Source organism: Salminus brasiliensis, chromosome 2, assembly GCF_030463535.1.
Source record: "Salminus brasiliensis chromosome 2, fSalBra1.hap2, whole genome shotgun sequence".
NCBI classification, from domain to species: domain Eukaryota; kingdom Metazoa; phylum Chordata; class Actinopteri; order Characiformes; family Bryconidae; genus Salminus; species Salminus brasiliensis.
The window spans coordinates 35222887-35245716 of NC_132879.1; the positions used below are offsets into that span (position 1 = coordinate 35222887).

General features: G+C 40.8%; 1 protein-coding gene across 2 annotated transcripts in view; it reads right to left on the reverse strand.

The window, feature by feature from the left end:
• The window catches only part of nrip2 (nuclear receptor interacting protein 2), a 42916-nt gene extending 20522 nt beyond the window's left edge, over window positions 1-22394 (reverse strand). The window contains exons 1-2 of one of the 2 annotated variants that reach the window (XM_072672491.1): window positions 22373-22394; window positions 16376-16709 (exon numbers count right to left, since the gene is read on the reverse strand). In XM_072672491.1, coding sequence (XP_072528592.1) covers window positions 16376-16531 — 156 coding nt within the window. In that variant the 5' untranslated portion in view covers window positions 16532-16709; window positions 22373-22394. Of the gene's footprint in view, window positions 1-16375; window positions 17027-22372 lie in introns of those variants that run through there. The other variant, XM_072672490.1, reaches the window with a different exon arrangement.
• Between the last annotated feature and the right edge of the window lie 436 nt (window positions 22395-22830).

The window sequence follows — 22830 nt, forward strand, 5'->3', positions numbered from 1 at the left end:
AGGATAGATCAGATAAGCTCAAAATGGTTTTCACACACTCACACACATATATCATAGTGCTATTGTTTATTTACTTTTCCTGCATAAGGCAACACACAGGGCCTTCTAGGCCTTCATAGGGGCAGATTGATTTCTTATCATGTTTGTTACATTTTGGTTGGAGACAAAAGGGTTAAAAGCTTGCAACACCCAAAAGAACATGATATAATCAGATTTGTTCCTTTGTGATATCTAAATAGATTCAGTCAAGCTAGCTCTACCATTGGTTAGGTCATCAGGAGCTGGACTGAAGGTCTAAAGGGTTCAGGCTAGTGTGCCAGTTGTGCCATGTGGATACGGTTTCCACTCCATTTATAAGTGGCACATGGTCTGGCATATGCTGCTTTTGCTGCCCAAATGTTTCAGCTCAGTACAGCAGTTGAGTCATATCATAATAACCCCCATGCATGAAACCATGATAAACTCTGATAAAGTATAATAAAATAATAATGATAAAAATAATGAAACTGAAATATTTTGAGTCCACAAATGACAATTTGTTCTCGAGAATGGCAACTAAAACTGTGCCTAGAGACATTTTAGAACAGTTTATGTAAAAGCCAGTATGTAAGTACCACCAAAACTCAATTTCTCTGCCCTTGACGCTGTGTAAAAAAAAGTTGCAAGCCAGTTAAGATAAGTGGAACACACCCAGTATGTACTAGCATAGTTAGGAAGTGAAGAAAAATCACAACTGATCACATGTTCATTTTCTCAGGGTTGGACTACTTACATAAAAACCCCTCACTCTAGGCCTTCTGGAGGTCCTAGAGGCATCACTGTCCACTTACAAGCAGGCATCTAACTAGCTTTTGACAGTCAGATGTTAGAACGGGAAAACAGCTGAAGCTCATTACTGAAAGAGTCACTGTAAAACTGCAGCATGCAGGGTCAAATAATGTATGTGTCCTTTATACAAGTCTCAAATACAACACAAAATGTGAATTTCAGAAGCTTCAGATATCAGTGTTTACTCTACAACAGCAAAAAGTGTCCATGTGCTAGTTTAGCTTAGTTTATTAATGTGCCGCAGTAGTGGCCTTCTTGTGAGTGCACATTTGTTATGCTGACTTCCACTGCAGACTGCAACATGACTTATACTACAGACTCAGTAAAATAAATGCCCTAGGCACACATTAGCATATCACTGATATGATGCATAGAGGCTAGGTCCACAAATACATTTCAGTGCTCTTAAAAAATATACTTTCTGCCTATTTTTCTCCTTATGATGAGGTGTACGTGTAACATGGCTCATGTGACATGAGTATCATTTCCCTAGAAGGCCATAGTGGAATAATGAGAGGTCAGTTTGTAAACCAGCTGTCCTCATGTCCCATTTCGTTGGTTTCCTCAATCAGTCATTTGTCCAGTCCTCTTTCCAGTCTCCATCCATGCCCAATGTTTAGTCTCCTGTCCAGTTGCCCATCATGTCTCCAGTCCAGTCTTCCATCCTGCCTTGTGTTGTCTCCACTCCAGTCCTGTGTCGTTCAATCTCCTGTTCAATCCAGTCCAGTCCAGTGTTGTGTCTCCTGTCCCATTTTATATTCAGTCTCCACTCATGCTCGGTGTCCAGTCTCCCATCCTGTCTCCGGTTGTTCTCCTTAGTCAGTCCTGTGTCCAGTGTCCAGTCCTGTCCCTGGTATAGTCTCATTATTGGTTTCTGTTTTTCTGGTCCCTCTCCTTCGCTAGCTTTGCCACCCTGAGAGTTGCGCGTTTGGGGAGGGGCTTCAATCACGCTTTTGGCCTGTTTGAGCCTGTTTGACACTTTGTTTTGGTTTTCCCCTCTTTAGGACATGGTTCGGTTTGTGTGTGTTAGCCGCCTTAGCCCTGCCTCATAATTGGTGTTCACACCTGTCCCTCCTTTGTAGCCCTGTCCTCTTAGTTAGTTTCAGGTGTTCCTGGTTGGTCAGTGTATAAGCAGTCCCTTTGTTTCAGTGTTCCTGGTCTGGTCTTGTGTGTGTGTGTGTGTGTGTGTGTGTGTGTGTTATATGGCAGTTCACTGTGTAGCGCATGGCTTATTTGGTTCCTATGTGTTTGTTTCTTTTGTTAGTTTTGTTCTCCAGTTTGCGTTTCTATGGTTCCTGTTTTGCTTTGTTTGCTTTCATTTACGTCCACCCTCAATCTCCGAAATTGTGACAGTAACATCATGTCTGGGCTTTTTTTATTTTAGTCCCAAACAAAGTCATTTACCTACTATTTATACATCAAACAACAGGTCAAAAATCTCAACAAATGCATTCTATGGCACCTTTTAAATAAGGAGGGTTTTGCAAGGCCTTCAATTACATATACTGGTGTCATGCCAAGACCTTCTTTCTCCATTTTTTCTCTTTTTTTTCACTTTTTGACACATTTGAATTGGTAGTTGAAATGGCCGTTGTTCCTTACGTTGCGTCAAAAATTCATGGTGAATGGACCAATAGAAATGCTCCAAACTGACTTCCATTGAAAGGTAAGGACATTCTCCTGAAAAGTTGCCATTTTGAAGATACAAGGTTTTTGTATGACGGCAACTATTAATATCTGGATCAGGTATTTGAACCTAGAACATCGAAAAAACAGACCAACGATAAACCTTACTCTCACAACTGCATATCATTGCTGATGGACTTAAACCTTCCATCTCCAAAATGGTAAGGGGAAGTCAATACAAAACAACAACAACAACAAATACAACAAAAACTAATTTAGAGCATTTCTATTAGTCAAATCATCATGAACTTTTAATAAAATGAACAAATGCCAGTTTTACATTATGTCAAAAAGTAAAAGAAAGAAAAGAAAGTTTTTTTTGCGTGACAACAACAATATTCTACTCTTTATGTAGATTCTTGCAAAATCTATTTTACAAAGTCAGGCAGCATCTTCAGATTGCCTTTGTGACACTGAACCACCAGAGATCTGCTCCAAATCACAGACGTCAGAGAGAAACCCTGTACAGAAAAGCTAATTTGCCCTCCGCAGTAATAAAATGACCCTCAAAGGGATTCGACATTCAGCCTGGCACACATCCAAAAAATAAAATCAGCAGCCACTGAGACAGACTGCAGAGACATTAATGGCCTCCACCTGTGTCCTGTTTTTTCTATAGATGCATTTTTTGTTTTGTGTCATCTATCATCTGTTGACAGTGATGCAGATCCTGTTATATCATGTATTGAGGCCATTCGGTCATGACTCACAGCTGGAGCTGAACAGCTGCATGCAACGAAAGATAAGTTACCCAGCTGTCATGTCATGAGAGAATTGATCGGTACTTTCTTCAATGTGTAATAAAGCAGCCCCATGTCCAATTTAGAATTTGCTCAGCATTTGGCCTAATCTGCTATCCCATTTACAACGCGACTTATGAAGGTTTGTCAATCTAGCGGTGATTTTAGTTGTATAACTTTTACTCTTTTTGAACTACTCTGGGCTACTTTATCAAATGCATAGGTTGAATCCTGAGTGACAAAGTGGCCACTGTACCGCCCTGGCTTTTTATAACCACACTCTGCACCAGGGAACAACAAGACCAAAATATATAATAGAAGCTTATGCAGAAGAAACATGTAGTCTGGAGGGACGGCAACACAGACATGGTAAGTAAAAAAGGTCAAATACAAGCCCTATATGCAAATGGTTAGAGCCAGGAATCAGGGGTAAAGATGTGTATTTTACTAAACAAGGGGAAACTGACCAAACAAACATTTATCAAGTAAATGCTTCTGAAAGCATTTGCATGTGTCATAGCATTTCTAGTCAGCATGTAAGAAATAATGAAAATCAACAATAAAACTTTTGCCTTTTTTATTTTTCAGATTTTGGCAAGAATTGTGCTCATGCAACACATTTCATATTGATTTGCAACCGCTTGCCACATATGAACCTTCAAAGCCAATTGTATCATGTTTGAGACATTTTTGAGTTTTTGAGACCTTTTTGAGAACATTAGTGGAATTATTAAATTATTAAATACAGTATAGGCAAAGGTATTGGGATATTGGGACCTGCATATTCATAATTTCTTCTGAAATCAAGGGTTGGAGTAACTGCCTCTACTGTCCAGGCTTTCTACTACTAGATTTTGGAGGAGCTTTTCTGTGAGGATTTGATTGTGTTTAGTGGCAAGAGCATTAGTGGGGCCAGGATGTTGGATGATCACCACCCCAGCTCATCCCAAAAATATTGGATAGAGCACCAACACAGTTCCACTGATCCACAGCTCAATGCTGGGGGGTTTGAAACCCCTCTAGGCTGAAATTATGCATGCTGTCAAAAGGTTCAGAGAGTCCTGTTCTATTGGAAGTATTTCTCTACAGGGACTAGGTAAGCTGTGTATGTGTGCATTTGCACATCTGTGGCAGCAACAGATGCAACTTAAAGTAGCTAGTAAATGTATTCATTAGAAAGGATGTCCATTAACATCATGGCATATGGTGTATCTCAAAACATTCTCAATAATATCCAAATAATAATAATAAAACATATAATAAATTAAAGACAAAAAAGCATGCATCCTTTCTGGAGAATTATCTGTGCACTGTAAACACCAAAAAAAAATACATACAGATTTCTGGAATTTAAAATTGTAAAAAATTTAAAATTTTAAAGGCAACTCAGAGAACAAGAGGTTAAAGAAATGTGTGTTGTATATGTTTAGTTTGTAAAAAAAAAAAGCCGTGGTTAGCAATAAATATGGGATGTGTTAAATTTGGCGCAATTTAAAAACAAAATTGGTCAGAAGGTCAAATAAAGCCTGAATTTCTAAAGAATTAGAATTGTCTTACAATGATTTCATGGTTTAGGCTTTAAAGGCTCGACAACTCAAAGTGCTATTCAGGATGATTCTCAGACAGGCAGCATGCGTAATCAGCAGACCTACGGCCTTTCAGACCCAGAGAGAGCAAACACAGAGAAGGTAGGAGGGCGTGTGGTGGCTGGAACAGTGAATGCCATGCTGATGTTTGTGCCCACTTTGAACGATCACGTCGCTCTGCGGTGCTGCAGGCTGATTTGCAATGCTTGGGCAGCACACTAGGCCCCTGCCAATTAGGCATGTTTTGAATATGAACAGAGCTAGAGGGGGGAGAGGGATGTAGAAGAAAAAAAGGAGCAATTCCCCAACCTCCTGTTGTGCATCACTGTCAAGGTGATACTTTAATCTTATGCGCTGCCACTCTTATGACATGCACACGTGTCGCTGTATGATGATTCTGCCTGATTTCTACTTTGATTGATATCTGGACCTCCACATCACGACTCTTATACATACACCGGTCACCTTCCTGTGCATGGCTAACGAATAAAGCATATTCACACCACCACCAGTTAGCTAGACACATAGAGAAAATAGAAAAGGCTTGTATTTGTTGTATTTGTTGTATTTGATATTTTCCCCAACAAAAGTTCACTTGTAAGGTTTGGGTGAGTTTATGTATTATAAACAATTAAGATTTACATACTCATTTTCCAGCCTCTTTCTAGCCATTAGATTTAGACAAACTGTTTAATTACTCGGCATTTAAGCCCGACATATTGTCACAGTCAAGCAAAAACATTGTCTCTGCATGTGATCTTTACTTTTTGATATAATATGAATGTGGCAGTTGTTCTTTACATTGAATCAGAATTTCCTGGTGAATGGGTCAATAGAAATGCTCCAAATTGTCTTGTAATATACTTTATACACTGGCTTCCATTGTAAGTTACGAAGGTTTTTTTCATATAAGGAGATACAATGTTTTCGTGTGACAGCAACAGTGTGTAAATGACATCTGTTCTAACCGGCTGTCTTGTGCCTCATACAAAAAGCAGCTCAGCCTTAAATGTACCAATTAGATGGTTTGGTTTGGCCTGGAATTCTCCAGGTAAATGTTGTTTTTTTAAAACATACAGATCTTTTGGGAAGCTGTAGGGATACATTTGCTTTCTGGCAGTCAGGAACAGCAGAGCGTTTAATTGTATTCCCCACCACTAACTACTTATCAGTGTAAATGGGAAAAACTACTTATAAACTACTGTATGATGCAATTATTTTATTTAATACAACAAAACAAAACCAAAAACTGGATGTAGGCTCTTTTTCATATATATTTTTAGACCAATAGATATTTTATATTTAGATATATTATAATGAACCATTATAATATATATTGTTTTTACATTTTTATATGATGAACTGGGGTGTATTTCTCAATTTTGATTATTCTTAATCTTAGCAATTCATCTCAGCAAATAATCTTCGAAAACCAACATCTGTAAAAACAACATAACTCTTAAAATGCCAGTATTGCAAGTGTTTCCCAAAAACTAAAATATGAGTTTTAAGTAGTTCCTTGTTGACTCCGCCTTGGCATCTGTGCTTGAATGCACCACCATTCGAAAAACTGCACCATCGATTGACATACATTTTCTCATTATTATACCACAAACATATCCAGAATTGTAGTTGTATTGCTAGCCACTACACCTACACCTACCCACAAAACATACAGCCAGCATCTATGTACTACTAACAATACACTAACGAATCATTTAAAATAGTAGATTAGATTGTTTGTTGCTATTCCATGTAGTGTATGCAATGCAATTACATTTTCAAAAACTAATATTGATTTGTTTTTTGATATGTATAAATGTGCTGTTGCCATGCATGTATATGATTATATATTAATGTATCAATGATTTTATAACCTAAATTAGCTGCCTCTTTCATTTATGAAGTACAACTGTATGTGAACTTTAAGTTAAGAAGTACAAAGGGTCAAAATACTGTTAAATTTATGAAAGAGTTTAAGTACTATGTTGCTTACAAAGGGTTTCTGAAAACAATTTTAAGAAAGTACGAGATATTTTGCATTATGGTTCTTTTGAGAAACTGATAATGTATTTTTTATAATGTATAGTCCAACAGAAATGGAAATCCAGATATATTCCTACATTAACTAAATGATTTAGCTTCTCCTGCAAAGTTACTCTTTTTGAAGATTCAAGGTTTTTACCCAACAGCGACAATATGCTGACATCCTGGAACAATCCCTCTACATAAGCATCTTCTCAAATAGCATATATCTCAATTTTACTTATACACATCCAGCTCATAACCAATGAACCATTGCTCATGCAGAACACAATAAAGAATGACCGTCACATTGCAAGGCAAAAAGGTCCAAAACCTGTAGCCGCCGGGGGCTTCACACATCATGTAAATATTTAACACCCTTTCACTACTATTGTACACACTGTAGTTGTGAACTTTGTATATTGGCTAATGATTTGCAGTGCAATTAATGTTACCCCTGTCATATCCTGCCCTAGATACGGGAAAGGTCGGCCATTGTTTGCTTTTCTCAATTGTCTGGTTTTCTCGAATCCCCTCACGTTAATCAAACCGTGATGAAAACTGTAGCATGCCTTTTAGGTTTTAATAAGCAGTGGAGTTCTGTGTGGGTGTGGGTGAACTGTGAGGTGCTTAGGAACACACAGTGAGATAATTAAAACCCAACAGCCATCTCCACCAGTTTCTGCGGCCCGTGAGTATATGATGTGGGGCGATGAAGAATCTGTGAACTACGATGAAGCAGAGAACAGTGGTGATGTGCCTAAAAGAAAAAAAAGAAAGTCCATAGAGTTCGTATCCAGAATTCCTGGCTCTGCTGATTGGGCCTGGATGCTGAAAAGGAGAGCAGAGCAGATGGAGTCTCACAGCAGGGACTTTCTCCATGTCTCTCTCTCTCTCTTTGTCGTTCTCTCTCTGAAGATCTATGAACATTGCCTTAGGGCCACTATTGAATCTTACTACTTGAATAGAGGCCTGTTGTGCATAAATGCTATTAGTGGGATGTGCTCAGAAATTAATGAGAAGTAATATTGCGCCGCTGTCAGATCCAAACTTCATCATAATGCCATGGCTTTGTGTGAATACACAGATAACATATATGTAACACAGAATCATACAGATATGAAAAGGGGGAGTGCTGTTCTTCAGCTTATGATTATTTGGGAGAAGACTGTAGACTGGCTTCTGCTTTGTGGTAGAAAGCCATTCCCCCCTCTGATATGTGGAACATGTTCCACCTCTAAAAATGTTGATATTTATATTAGCATTACTGAAACTTCCTTTCCTGCCTGTTTCCTAGATTCTACCTAGTCTGTAGCTCATGGTCTCAGGGTACAGACCAAGCTGATTTCATGGCTACCAGATCAGGCTAAATGTAGGCAAAGGTGGTTTCAGTAACTTATTTGGATGCAGCGGGCCATCAAGGGTTTGCTCCAGTAGCCTGACCTAAATACTAAACAAACATAGGTTCACATGTTTACGACCGATATGCGCGACTTCCGTTCAAAGTTCAAAAATTCTATTTTAAAAATATCCCTACATAATATAAGATCTCTGCTGGGAGTATCCTATAAATAAATTAATGAATTAATGGACACATTTAAAACATATATTAACTTGGAGGTGCATTGTGTGTCTTTCCCATGACTTTCCATTATTCTTAAAGGGCACAGAAATGGTTAATGGACACATTAAAACATAATCGTCAGGTTTTGGCCACACCCCCCATTCGGGGTCTAAAATAAAATACAGATAATAAAATACAGATAATAAAATACAGATAATAGCATTATGTTACAGCTCTGTTAATGATGTTTGCACATACAAGGACCATTACCATTACTACACATACACACTGCCACACACACTGTCCCATTGCTGAGGACTGGTACTCTTACACACCATCACACACTGTGTACATATCTGAATTAAAAAAGGTGCAGCAGCTTGGTCGGCGGTAATGAAGGGTTTTGTACAACAATGATGTATCAAGTACCAAGTAAATACTGCTGCTGGCCACAAATACTCATGTGTGCAGTGACATAAGGTCAGATCAGCTGTAAGAATGAACTTTACACAACTGAAATCCAGTTGTACATCCAATAACATCACTACCATCCATTTGCCTCGTTGAGAGTTTCCATCTTCAGAGTTTGGTTCAGCTCAGTGTAATAATGGATGTTTAAACCGTGTAACTTTAAACATGAGGAAATGCAGATCGTTAAAAGCCTGAAAACATTAACACTTTAAATATGAGCAAACTGAATTGGAGATTAAATCACCTTCGCTCTCTAATGGAGCTGCAGTGATCCATTAGTAGCTTGTAAGAAGCGCTTATTCGTGCGAATGGCCATTTGTGGCCCAGGCAGTGGAACACTTACGAATTCACAAATTGTCTTTGGATCCATTTAAGCATCTGCGCTCTCTCTCCTCATAGCGGCAAATTTGGAATTCTTTTTTTTTATGTGCAGACTGGCCACTCAGATAAGAGCCTCATGAATAATTCACCGCTGTGTCATTGCTCATTTGCATTGCTCTTTGAGTAGGAAATGTGTTGATGGGGGAACGGCGGGCACAGTAATTGGCCCTTCCTGCTCTGAATGAAAGAATCTTGGCCCCGATCAATCAACACGAATACACTCTGTTCTGGCAGAGAGTGTGTTTGGCCTACATGAGGGAAGGGAGTGTCAGCCGCACGAAGCTGTGGTAAAAAAAATCAGCATGAACGTGTTTTCCAGATTAAACCCAGTCTTGAACTAAAACTGCAAAAGCAACTGTAAGTGATTACTGAATCAACCAGCTGCTCCACAGCTGCACCCCTACAGTCGGCTTAATAGGAACAACTTGCGTTGTTGTCTATGTAGTTACTGTATAATAAACCTTTTAATATAGAAATAAGATTAAAAGGTTAATCTGGGTCCAATCAGGGTTGTGTAAATCCAGAGCCTACCTGGATTCATTGAGCGCAGGACTGGAATACTACCTAGACAGAGTGCCAGTCCATCACAGAGTGTGTCTCAAAATTAAGAGTGTGTCTTAAAATTTTACTTAAAGACTAATTCATATGATGATAATCACTAATATGATAATAAAGACTAATAAATACTGGAAAAACAGCCTTGCCATCTTAAGATTTGGCTTTTGATCAGTATAGGCTATGTTTTTGTTTTTTGGGTTTGATGGGTTAGCTGGTCTCACACTTTATGTCATGATTCACACACAGTTCAGTACAGTACATAATCAATATTCTTGTTTGATTATCCGTGGTGTACAGTAAATGTGTGCCTGTTTTGAGTGCTAGGGGGATGGGATGGGAGTATGGGTGCCCTCTAGCTTTCCCATCTCTGCTAATATGGATCCTGACATGAACCATGTTCTGCACCAGTGTTCCAGATGACCAACTCCAATCAGCCTAAGGCTTGTTCATCCTCCCTCCTCTCTCGCTCTCTCTCTTTGTCTTTCTTTCTCTGCATCTCTCATTCTGCCTCTTTGTGAGCTTGCAGACTAAAAGCTAATTATCAGACTGCAACAGGCTCCTCTTGCTGGTTCAGGGTCATGTGACCCGGCCTAATGCCTCCTGTCCCCTCCTGATCTCCCTGCCACAGTGCAGACTTCCTGTCACACCCAGCGTGCTAAACCAGCTGTGCTCTCTCTCTCTCTCTCTCTCTCTCTCTCTCTCTCTCACTCACTCTCTCTCTCTCTCTCTCTCTCTCTCTGTCTCTCTCTCACTCTCTCTCTCACACTCTCTCTCTCTCTCACTCTCTTCACCCATTCTATCTCTCCCTCTTACCCGGTTTTATGTCCATACATGTCTCATTCACTCCTCCTCTGATGTAGAGTGTTTCTTTCTCTCACTCCTGTTCTGTAGATGATGTACTGTACTGACCACCATTAATCATGGAAAAGTGAAGTCACAGTCCTCGGATTGAAGGTAAAAACTAATGAATGCCACATGCTGTATTTTTATCTGGACAGCCATGCTGGACAGTGTATGCTTTGTAAATGCACCTTGTCTTCAACTCACCCAATTTGCCTTAAACCTTACTGTGGTCCTAATTCTAACCCTAGTCCTCATGAGTTTGTTATACCTCACTTAATATATGGTTATACAGAAACATGTGTTTTTATAGTTTTAAAATGACAGTGTTTATGGTGTCAGATGACCTTATAGGCACACTACATTCAGGTTAGTGTATATTTCCACTTTACTTTATCTTTTATTTCACAACCAGTGAGATTCCGTTTTGCTTCGGAGTTAGGGGCCGTCTAAAAATGACCAATAGGAAATGTGTTGCTATTTTCTCTGTAAGTGCATCTGCTGATGCTTCCAGGAACAGGATAATGATAATAATGATAATGCAATTGCTGATGCACTTCCAGACATATATTTCTACTAGTACTGCTAATAATAAAAGTTACATTGAACATTTCACACACACAGGAGCAATCAGTGATAACATGTGAGTTGAAGTCTAATCTTTGCCAGGTAAAAGAACTCAGAAATGCTCAGTGTATTGTCATCCTTCATTTGGCCATGAAATGATCAAATTCCAAGGCATAACAAAGGGCAGTATTGCGAATATCTCATGACGTTTACCGTCTAAGGCTGCTTAGCTTTCCTTACCTTCTTCTGTTGGAAATAAACAGTGGTTTTAATGAGTCACTTTCACTTATGCTTGACTGTTGACTGAAATGCTGACTGTACTAATTTGAATCTCTAACCGAAAATGAACAGCTATAGCTTGGAAAAGAAAGATAAATGACTGGTGTGCCTTATTAGAAACGTTCAGACTTGTGTTGGAAAGTGTCTTTGGTTGAAAGCAGACAAATGGCTGTAGGAAAAACTTTTCAATGAAATATGTGCCACTGGAAGCTGGTCAAATCCACAGACATTTGTCAGGCACTGGAACAAGCCCATTCATCTTTACTGATAGTGTGTCACCACAATCACACCAGGAGCACACACAGGTTCGCTGGGAACTAATATGAAACAATAGTAAATAAATAAATAATTATTCACATTTAGCTTCATTGTTCAATTGACTTCAATAGCAGATGTATCATAGGCAATATCCATGTCAACCTGAATAATTTGAAGCATTTCAACAGTAATGTAGCTTTAGGAAAAAATATCAAGATCTGTCTTGCTGACTTTCACAGTTTTAGCACTTAGCATGGGTCCATTAGGACAGAAAGTCAGCCAAAAAAATATCTACCTTGTATTAATCATTATAATGTTCACAGTAATATGCCAACAGCTCATGTTGTCACCACATACTAAATTCTATGATTAATGTGCTACCAGTGGTGGTTTACTATTGTACTACACTATTTGGCATGGTAGTAGTACATGGTGTTGGACAATGTTTCAGCCTCTTAGATGGTGTGTCTGATGTCTAATCTAAGTTGGCCACAGTTGATGGCCACAGTATGATTTTCCATGTCTGTGTGAGGGGAAACCTTTGCAATCAGCTGCCTGTGATGCCATGGCTGGGCCCTTTGGAGAAATATAGGTGGTTAATTGACAGTTAAGTTTACAGAATTACATTGTAAGGGTTAAGTAAAAGTTATGCAGATTAGCCCAATTGCCTCTTTAATCCAGAGAGCTTTACACTAATTACAATGCCAACCATTTTGACTGTCCCAACACAATGTGTAGGGAATTGCCTCCATCTGTCCATCTCTCGGCCTGCCTCACTGTTTGTTTTCCACTCTCAGGTAGTATTTTTAGCCCCTTCTGGTGGTGCACGTAGCAGTGGGGGGGACGTATGGGGGAGAGGGAGAAAAAGAGAGGAAAGAACAGGCTCCCAGCAGCTCATCAGCCAGCTCTAATTAGACCCAGTGCTGAGGGCTAATGCACTTCATAGGCTCTGCCAAAGGCAGGCCAGGATCAATGCAGCCATGCTGCGCTTAAGCCCACAACACGTTTCCTTATTCCCTTAGGACCTTACTGAGCCTTTATCCATGGCCTTTGTTCACTTGAGTTTTAGCTAAATAACCAAAATGAAAAGTAACGTTAAAACCAATCACTAGCCATACTCGATATCCTCAGCTGAAGAAGCACCTTTGGACTAAGATTGCAGGAGCCACAAGAGTGAATTCCGTCAATTAACCGGCCTCATTCAGCGGACCACAATTAGCTGGATGAGCTGTGAGACTGATCTTACCAGTAGGATATGTATGTGAGTATGCTCCTCAGTTCTGCAGGGGTTTTCAGTTAGCTAGATTACAGCGCTGAAGAACAGATGAATCATTTGTGTTGTGCTGTCCTAGCAAGACGCAAAAGCTGTTTTTACTGTGACTAAAGCCCACTGATCCAGTAGTCTTAAGCAAACCCTTACCCTAGCATGGGCTCTGAGTAGGTTTGTACACATGTTTTTACAGGGATCTGGTTGTTTTTTCCAAATCGGCCCCATCATTACAGCCCAACTTTATATCAGGTCTTACCTTAGCTGGTTTCAAAAGATGCATGCCTTGGCTGATCGAATTTTTCTTTCTTTTTTAGATGAGTAGTGTGATGAGACCAATCCCAATCTATATGGGTGGGGGGCCTGGGTGGGTTTTGTCCTTGGCTTCCATGTTGGCTCCACATATGGATGCCCACTAGGGTCAGTGATGTGACCAGAAGGAGGGTTAAACATGGGCCCCATCTGGCCTGTACATTGCATACAGGGCCTAGATAGGAGCCATATGAGATAAAGGTGAGCTGTAATGATGGGGCCCATTTGGGAAGGCCAACCAGATGCCGGTAAAACACATGTTAAAGAGAATATGTCAGCATTGTTAAAGTTTAACAACATCAATCAATTCATATGGTCCATATGGTACATGTCTTCGCTGTCAAATGAAAACATGTTTCTCCAAAATGGCAATGTTACAAGAGAAAAAAAAAACCTTAACGTTCAATGGAGTCAATGAAGTCAATATAAAAAAATCCAAGTAATTTTAGATCATTTCTGTTGGTTCATTCATCCAGAATTCCAGAAGCTGCAGGGTTCAAACAATGGAGAGAACTAAAAGAGGACAAAAATGGAGAGACATGGCTTCATTGACCAGCAGCGAGGAGTAGAAACTAAGCTACAAAGAGCCTTTTGTCAGATTCACCCTGGATATGACGTCACAACACATTTACATATTCAGCCAACAGCCCATTTTCTTCATATTGAAGTAATAAGGAGTGCTATTAGAAGATCTGAAATCTGAAATGTATTCCATCGTCTCTGAGGATGTCTGATCGATCTTAAAAGCACACAGAAATGGCCAGTTTAATTCTAAGGTGGAAAATAGAAGCAACCACCACTTCACTTCCCAAGATCTTTCTGAGAGATGCTCTCTGTTACTAGTCTGGCACCTACACTGGGTGCCATGTTAAAGTGTGCTAGAACATGCTTGGTGTGAAGTAGTTCACATAATCCCCTCTCCTCAACGTCTTTGGCTTGAATGGTATCTTGAATTTTCTCTTTTCATGCTTATTGCCCAGGTCTCTGAGCACCAGGCCAGCAAGCAAGCAAGAGAGAGAGAGAGGGAGGGAGATGTAGAGATAGAAAGCAGGAGCAGACTGCCTCAGGGCTGGAGAGAAAAAAAAAACAAATCTGCCCCTTACATAACTGAACTGCTTCACGTGACATGCTATGTTAATGGAGGCAGTAAAGCAGAATGCATTGGAAGCCCCGAATGTATCCAGAGCCACTGTAACTGCGTACATGGGCTTGGGACCCTGTATACACAGAACACAGCAGCCCTTTTCACCTCAGCACACACAGAAAGACATTTAGATGACAGACACTCGTTTTCGCGTGAGATCTGTCCTTCCCTGTGCATAAGGATGTGTGTGTGTGTGTGTGTGTGTGTGCGCGTGTGCGTGCTGCCATGCCTACTGAGCGTGTGTGATGTTGTAGACTAGGAGTAATCGGTTATGACAGATAGAAAGAGAGAGAGAAGGACAGTGAAAGATGGTAGGAGATAACAATGGCTGCCACTTTGTCTTCGAGGCTGGTCCTCTGTTGCTAAATAACCAGCTGTTTCTACCTCCGCATTTTTCAGCAGTCTGAGCCTAAAGGATACCGCTGTGTTGAGTAGAATTCCTGTACCTTGCATGGTTTATATCACATGTTTTATTCATTCCTTAGCACCACTGTCTGTGACTTCTGAAGCCCCTTGAAATGAAGCATTAGTAGTGGAGTCACACACTTTTAAAGAGGCACTCTGGCCGAAACCAAAAAGCGTACCATTGCAACTTCTGTTGTAAACATGTCTAGTCACGTCCTACAGTGGTAATCTTAATCTAGAGCGAGATTTGCCAGTTTAATCAGCAGGGAAGGCACCTTCTGATGATGTATCTTGAAGGTGGGAGGAGCATTTGGAAAGCTAAGAACATGGATACTTGGACGTTTTCCTTCTAGCTGGCTACTGCAGAAGGAAATCAGATAGCTAGCATTACTTCAAGGAAAGTGAAAGTGGCTATGATAGCAGTCAGAAGGCTTTTTTTTTTGTTAGAGGGGGGCTTCCCAGGGGTTGAATGCTGGGTATTGTAGTAAAAGGAAAAAAGGAAACACAATGTTCAGTGCTATGCTACAGAATATTACCTAACATGACCACTAACATGTTAAATGCTAGAGAGAGACAGTCCCTCTGTAACCGTTTAACTGATTTAACTTTTAACCCTTTGACCCCATTTTACTGCCTTAACTGTCTACTAGTACCGATACAACTGCCAGGATTAGCATTCGGACCAATGATTTAACCGTAATGGCAACATGCAGTGGCTCACACCTATTTGAAAACATGAGGGAGCAAAAATGTGTGTGGCGTAAATGTGTGTTTACTCAGAGTGTGTCGTAAGTAATGCACACCAGCTCCAGCTCCTCCCTGCTGAGTAGAGGGCCTGATATAAATACACACTATAATCTCACACACACAGCCCATAGCCTGATGGCTCATGCTGCCAACACACACACACACAGATTCTGGAGGGTTCTTGGAATGCATTTCTGGACATAGGCCATCCAATCAAAAAAGAAGCACAAGATGACGACAGGGCAATTGTTAGACCATTATGAAAAATATGAAGGTGATGAGATGAAGGTAAAACATAGTGGGTAGAGAAACAAGTAGTGTTTCTCAGTGTGGGTATGTGTTTCTGTCACCTACAGTAGCAAAGTGGTAGATCTGGGATAGTTATGAATGCAGACTATGTAAATGCCATAAATATAATATCATGATGACTTGGACAATAATGGTGTCTCTCCATAAAATACAACATATATATATATATATATATATATATATATATATATATAGTACCCAGGGATTTTCCCAAAAGCATCTTAGCCCATAGATGATAGTTAAATGGTGGCGCCATGATGATCTTAACACTAAGATGCTTTGGGCAAACCCAGTCCTCATAATCTCACCACTCCTCTCGTCAACTTCTATGCAATTCTCATGTCCACCTCTTTCCATCCATCTATTCTAGCTACATGCTTGGAAATAATGGACTCTGAAGTCACTCACCAAGTCTTTAGAAGTGCCCAGCCTCTTGAGGCCATCCAGGGGCAGCAGGTCGGCAGAGTCCTTGTGCGTGAACTGCGTGGCCTGTTTCAGCCGTCTCTGCTGGTGCATGATGGCTTTGTCCCTCAGATCCACCTCGTTCTTCTTAGACTCACTCATGGTCAAAGCACTCTTCTCCAAAACAGGACTGTGGCCGGGGAGCTTCCTTCAGCTTCAGTACGCACACTGGCGACAACTAGCTACAGTGTGACCCTGGAGCTTAGTGAGGCTTGCCCACACTCTCATTCAGACGTGTATCCCGGAGGCACCAGGGCACAGTAAAGAACACAGTCTTCCTCTGTGAGAAAAGAGCAAAAATGACAGATATATTCCTGGATTAGGTTTTTTTTCTCTATAAGAAAAATAAGTCCTGAAACTTCTATGGTCCCCAGAAGCACTGTGTAGTCTCTGTTTAAGGAAAGATGCTCCTGATGGAGTGGATCCGCTCTCCGTGGTGCTGGAAAGTGTGGTCAGTTGTGTGTCGTGGTCAGTATGGAGGTCATATTGTATGCTGTTCCAGCAGGCACATCTGATGCTGAGCTTCAACTCTGTGCTGCTCTCTCTGGCTCACTCACTGTCCTTGTAAGCGCTGCAGAGAGGCAAGCTGTGCGTTCTTCTCCCCTCCCTCTTTTCTCTCTCTCTCTCTCTCTCTCTCTCTCTCTTTCACTGCCCCCACCTCTCATTCTTTTTCTCTCCACTCCCCCTCACTCTCTCACCCTCTTACGTCCTTACTCTTTCTGTCACTCTAACCTACTACTTCCCCTTTATCTACTTTATCTTTAGCCCTATCAAAGTGACTCCTCTCTATATGTATATAGGTTTTATTCATTTGCATTAAATGCTGAGCGCTCATGAGAAACACATGCCCTTCCACTGACATCTAACACACACACACACACACACGTACAGGGATTTAAAAAAAAAAATACATTTCCAGGATGTGAAGGCACACATGTTCATTATGTGTTACATTCACATGGTAAGTACTCCCTACTTCCTTTTTTAAAACTGAAAGGTTAAAAATATGTATTTTTGGTAACTTACTGTTAGGATTAGGATTAGGTTTAAGGGGACATTTAGAAAATAATAACATATGTAATATGTAATAAATACATGCATAGATACAGTATACATACAGTATATGAGGCATATTACCATAAAATATTACATTTAAATATAGTACAATATTACATAAAGGTGCTACATATAGTTATACACTTATACATACTCTGTTAGCCTCCTTTCATCCTGTTCTTTAATGGTCAGGACACCACAGGACTGACCACCACAGAGCAGCTATTATCTGGGTGGTGGGTCATTCTCAGCACTGCAGTGACACTGACATGCTGGTGGTGTGTAAGTGTGTGTGATGAAGTGAATCAGACCAACGCAAACTGTGCAGCAACAGATGAGCTTCTGTCTCTAACTTTACATCTACAAGGTGGATCAACTAGGTAGGAGTGTCTAACAGAGGGGGCAGTTTCATGATTAATATACACATGGTCAAAATTTCTGTTACTGTGAATAGTTAAATGGGTAGATGATAAAACTCATCTTCAAAAGGCATAAAGCTGAACATTCTTTCCAACATTTAAAGTAAGATTAGTGTATAATGTCTGTTTTGCAGATTTTAATATAAAATTGAATATAAAAAAGAAAGGAGCACCAGGCAAAACTCTGGGCACCCCAAGTAATTTCAGCTCTCCGAACTTTTTTTTGATCAAGGTCTCAGTCCTTAATTGGCTTGTCCGGGCTATGGCTTGTTCACAAGCTCCGACTGCAAAGTTCTGTCATATCCTAAAAAAAACCTACACATGAAATAATGACAATAAAATTTACTTTCTGAGGCCACAGGTAAAAATGTGTCCCCAATAACGACAGCTACAACAGTGTCTAGTGACATATTTCAATAATTCACATTAAAGCTAGTTGAAGTAGTATATATATCAGTTTTTAACATTTAGCATAAAGCATATAATCCCATTAGTCACCGTAGAGAGCCAATGCATGTCAGTGTATTTCTATGCATGCCTTCATATTACGTTCATGTGTTTAGCAAAGAAACTGATGCAGGGAGATGAGCATCTACCATTCCTCCCACCTGGGTGCACCCTGTAGAGCCAGCTGAATGTGGCTTCTGCTGCCATGTTAAACACAGATCCATCTGCTCACAGACAGTGCAGTCTGTTAGTATTTGGACAGTGATGTTTCTTTTGCCTTGTCTCTTTCACACTGGCTTTGAACTGAGACTACTACAGCTATATAGTCGTAGTACGGACTGTCTTTACTGGTTTACTTTGATGGTACATTGCTTGGAGTTGTTTATACGTAGTACCCAAAAGTACTTGGACAATAATCTTATATAAAATTTTGTTTAGTTGTAAATCTTTTGGCTGACCCATCAGTGTATCTAACTGGTGATGGTAAATCAGGATCTTTTGGTTTGGTTTGGTCTGCAGGCTTGTCTTATGCAGTAAAATGCAGACATACTGGGCTTCAGGTCAGGTGACTGAGTTGACTAGTGAAGAGAATTCTACTCATTGGACGTAAAAAAACTCAAGTTGCAACATGTAACACTACTGGATTTGGAGAAATCTGAGTTTCGCCCTCCTCCCCTTCTCGTTTTCTCTTCTACAATGGATTTATAGTAGATGGTGGAGCATTGCAGTGGGGATATGTTTGCATTCAGCTACAAAAGCTTTAGACAGGTCCCCTATCTAAGGGTTAGATAGGGGGCATCAAAGTGACACATAGTACGCTTTGACCTTTCTTGATTTTGTAGCTACATGAGGATTATTTGCTTTCACAAAGCAATATGCTATGCAGGCCATGGTTATTATTTTATAATGAAGTGTCAACGCCACCAGGTGGCCATATGAGAAAATGACCAGATAAGCAGGTTGCTTTACTTACTCTAGCTAGACAAATAAGTAGGTAGTGATAGTGAAGTAGTAGTGATATAGGCCCAGTTCTATTTAAGAAATGGTTTAAAGCAAATGTACACTGGTAAAAGTAAAAGTTCCTTGAGGACCCTTTGGAGGTTCTTCAGTTTGAAACTGTAGAGGAACCTCTTAAGGTGCTCTGAGGAACCTTCAAGGAAAGTTTGTTTAGAAGTAAAGGGTTCCTTGAAGGTTTTTAACTGAAGAACCTCCAAACATTCCTCAAGAATACTTTTAACAGTGTACACACTTTTCCATTCACCCTAGAAGTAGCTAAAGTTCTTTAATTAGCACTGGAGCTTCACCATGTAGCCACTGTAGACATTAGGTGTGGTGCCATATTCCTACTTTCTCACAGAATAAGACAAAACATGGCTGATTAATGTTGGCCCATTTTTGTCGGTCCATTTACCACGAAGTGTTCACACACTGGAAAGCATTGCTGACATTTCCAGAGTCTAAAAAAAGAACCTACATAAAAATCTATATAGACTCACTGGCCACTTTATTAGAAACCCCTACCTTAAAGATCAATCTTGATGGTGTACAGTAAGACACTGTAGGGGCAGTGGTGGCTCAGCGGTTAGAGCTCCGGGCTATTAATGACAGGGTTGTTGACAGGGTTTGGTACCCGGGCTCAGCAAGCTGCCACTGTTGGGCCCTTGAGCAAGGCCCTTCTCCCTCTCTGCTCCCCGTGCATTGGAGTTGGCTGCCCACTGCTCTGTGTGTGTGTGTGCTCACTGCCCCTAGTTCATTAGTGTGTGTGTTCACTACCACAGATGGGTCAAATGCAGGGGACACATTTCACTGTACATAGTAAAGTGACAAATACTTTTTTTACCTTTTTAACACCATGCTGTCCATCACTCATAATTTCCTCTGCAGTGGCTCTTTGTGAATGGTCAGTTTCTGACCGCAGAGCTGCTCTGGCCTGGAATTTAGGATGGTTTTGAGAGGTGGATCACTCTCAGTCTAGCAGTCTCCTCTGCAGTAACTGAGTCCTCCACTGGAGTATAATAGAAAACCTGACGTTTAGAACCTTTTTAGAACTTGTAACCATGGATACAGTTCAAAACAGACCCGGGTCAGACTGTGTTTATTCAAATCATTCACCCTGCTGTGAAACATGGCTGAGTTTCTACCTTTCACAGAGAGCTATCTACTGAGGCTCATCTACTACACTGTGTCAGAGCCTCCATCCACAGCATCAGGTCAGTCTCCACATGTCCATATAGCTAAGTGTATTTTCTAAATTGAAATAATGCATAGTTGTTTGGAACTGATACTAGATCCATAAACTTAGCTATGTGGCTTATTGTAACTAGGCTATATATTAGCTAGCTAAAGAGGATGCTCTAACTTATCACATCTAACTATTCCTCTTATTCATTATCACAAACCTGTATTTAGCTGTAGCACGCAGTAATGACTTCTCCTGTTGCTTCCTTTCTTATATTGTAGAGAAAGGTCTGTGGTATAAAACACACACTGCACTGGTGCGAGTGACAAACACAGGACACAGGCCTCTGTCGAAGTGCGATTTAGAGCGTCTGGCCTTGAGCATCCCTGAGCTGAACCATCGAGTGACAGGATACAGAAATGTCCCCTTGCTTCTTTATCCAATCCTAATACGGATGGAGAGCCAAACCCGGGACTGCAGCATCCCTCAGAAAACAAGATCCCAGCTGCCCTCTAGTTCACACAGTCAGCTCAGGCCCCAGACAGACTGCCAGACATCAGCAGCTTCACCTGCTGCTAAACCAACACAGCACCCTCTGCTGGCTTCTTCTGAAAGTAACAGCTGCCTTGCTGAAGGCTTGCTGAGGTGTGATGGCTCTTTTACGGTTGGCCTGAAGCACGAGGAGTGGACCCCGGTAAGCTATCGGGACCATGACTTTATCAGGTCCATCTGCCCGGTCTACTCTACAGACGATGACGTGGGCGTTGTAGAGTGCTGCAGTGTCTCGGATTACACTGCTTATGGTCAGCCGGTCCTTTCCGTCCACGTGGACCTTCTATGTGAGGACAGGCAGGCAGTTAGAGGCTTTAGCGGTGACAGCATGACAGAGGGACAGACCAGAGATCAGAGGCCAGTCAGGTTAAAGCAAAAAATGACAATGTCTACCCAAGTGCAGGCTAATTTGCTGGACTGAAAGCTAGAAATCTGTTTACCCTTAGCTCATTGAGAAATTAAATGTACACATCTTGCCCTTTCTCCATGTTTGGTGTCTGAGGTTTGCTTTTTTAGTTTTACATGAGAGCCACAAGGCCAAACATCTTCTAAAGGATTTTAGGTTTTGACAGCAATTGCTCGTATAAGCTAAGTGATAGCTACGAGCCACTAAACCCCCTGAATTTCAATTTGTTAATGGGAGGCTTTTGTTTCTAAGCTACGAACAGCACAAGGCTTCAGAATTCAGTTAGTGTGTGTATGAAGCTTTAAACATTCATGTGTATGTTTACGCGACCGGTGCTGACACATGTTGAAGATTGAGAAGTACCTGGATTCATTAGTGTTTCTAGTGCTAACTAAATAGTCTGCCTATCTAGCAGAACACTAATGAGGGAGTAGGGATCCATTTCAGTCACAGCCATAGTCTTTTCATCAGTTGTTAGCTACATTAGCCCCACAGTTCTTAACCAGTTGTCTCTGTCTGAAAAATGAATGGGGAATTTTTGGTTTTCCTTTGGAGCTAGACGTTCGTTTAAAGCAGCATTATGCAAGAATTGCTATTCTTTGCTCCTGGGCTCCCACTGCTGTGAAGACATTTAGCTCTTGTGTTGTGACTGATGAACCAGATGGATCAGAAAACCTTGTCTGACCACAGCATTCTTATTCTCAATATAAGCAGTCAGAAGATGTAAAACATTTACATTCAGCGAACAATCAGCAAATTATCACAAATGGTCAGGTGAAATAAGGCACTGTCACTATGACCAGAGGATCGCTGGTTTGAATCCCGGTCATGCTGCTGGCCATCCGCAGCCAGGGCCTTAGAAAAGAACAATTGGCCTTGCTCACCTCCAAGTTTAGTAGATGGTGCTTTTTCCCCCCACATGACATCAGTAGTGTAAAGCTGGCTGGCACAGGGGTCTACCGATGCATCAGAGCCAGGCACACAGTGCTTTCCTCAGAGCGCGTGGGTTTTTCCAGATGGCAGGTCGGAAAAAGAGGTCGCATACATGTCGGAGGCGTGTGTTGACCTTCACCCTCCCAGTGTCGGGAGCATTGATGGGAGCTTTTGCTGAAAAAATAAATAAATTCATAAGAAATCGTAACGTGAGAGGGAGCTTTAACTATTTTGTATCTAGCTAATGATAATTTGCTGATTATTTTCTCTATTATTCGACTGTTTTCAAAACTAGAAGTAGGTGGGGTTCTCTGGTTGCATTTTTTCTTACTGCTGATATTAAACACATTTACATGGTATGATATCCAACCCTACACTGTATAAGTATAAGGTCCTTGAGGAACTTTTG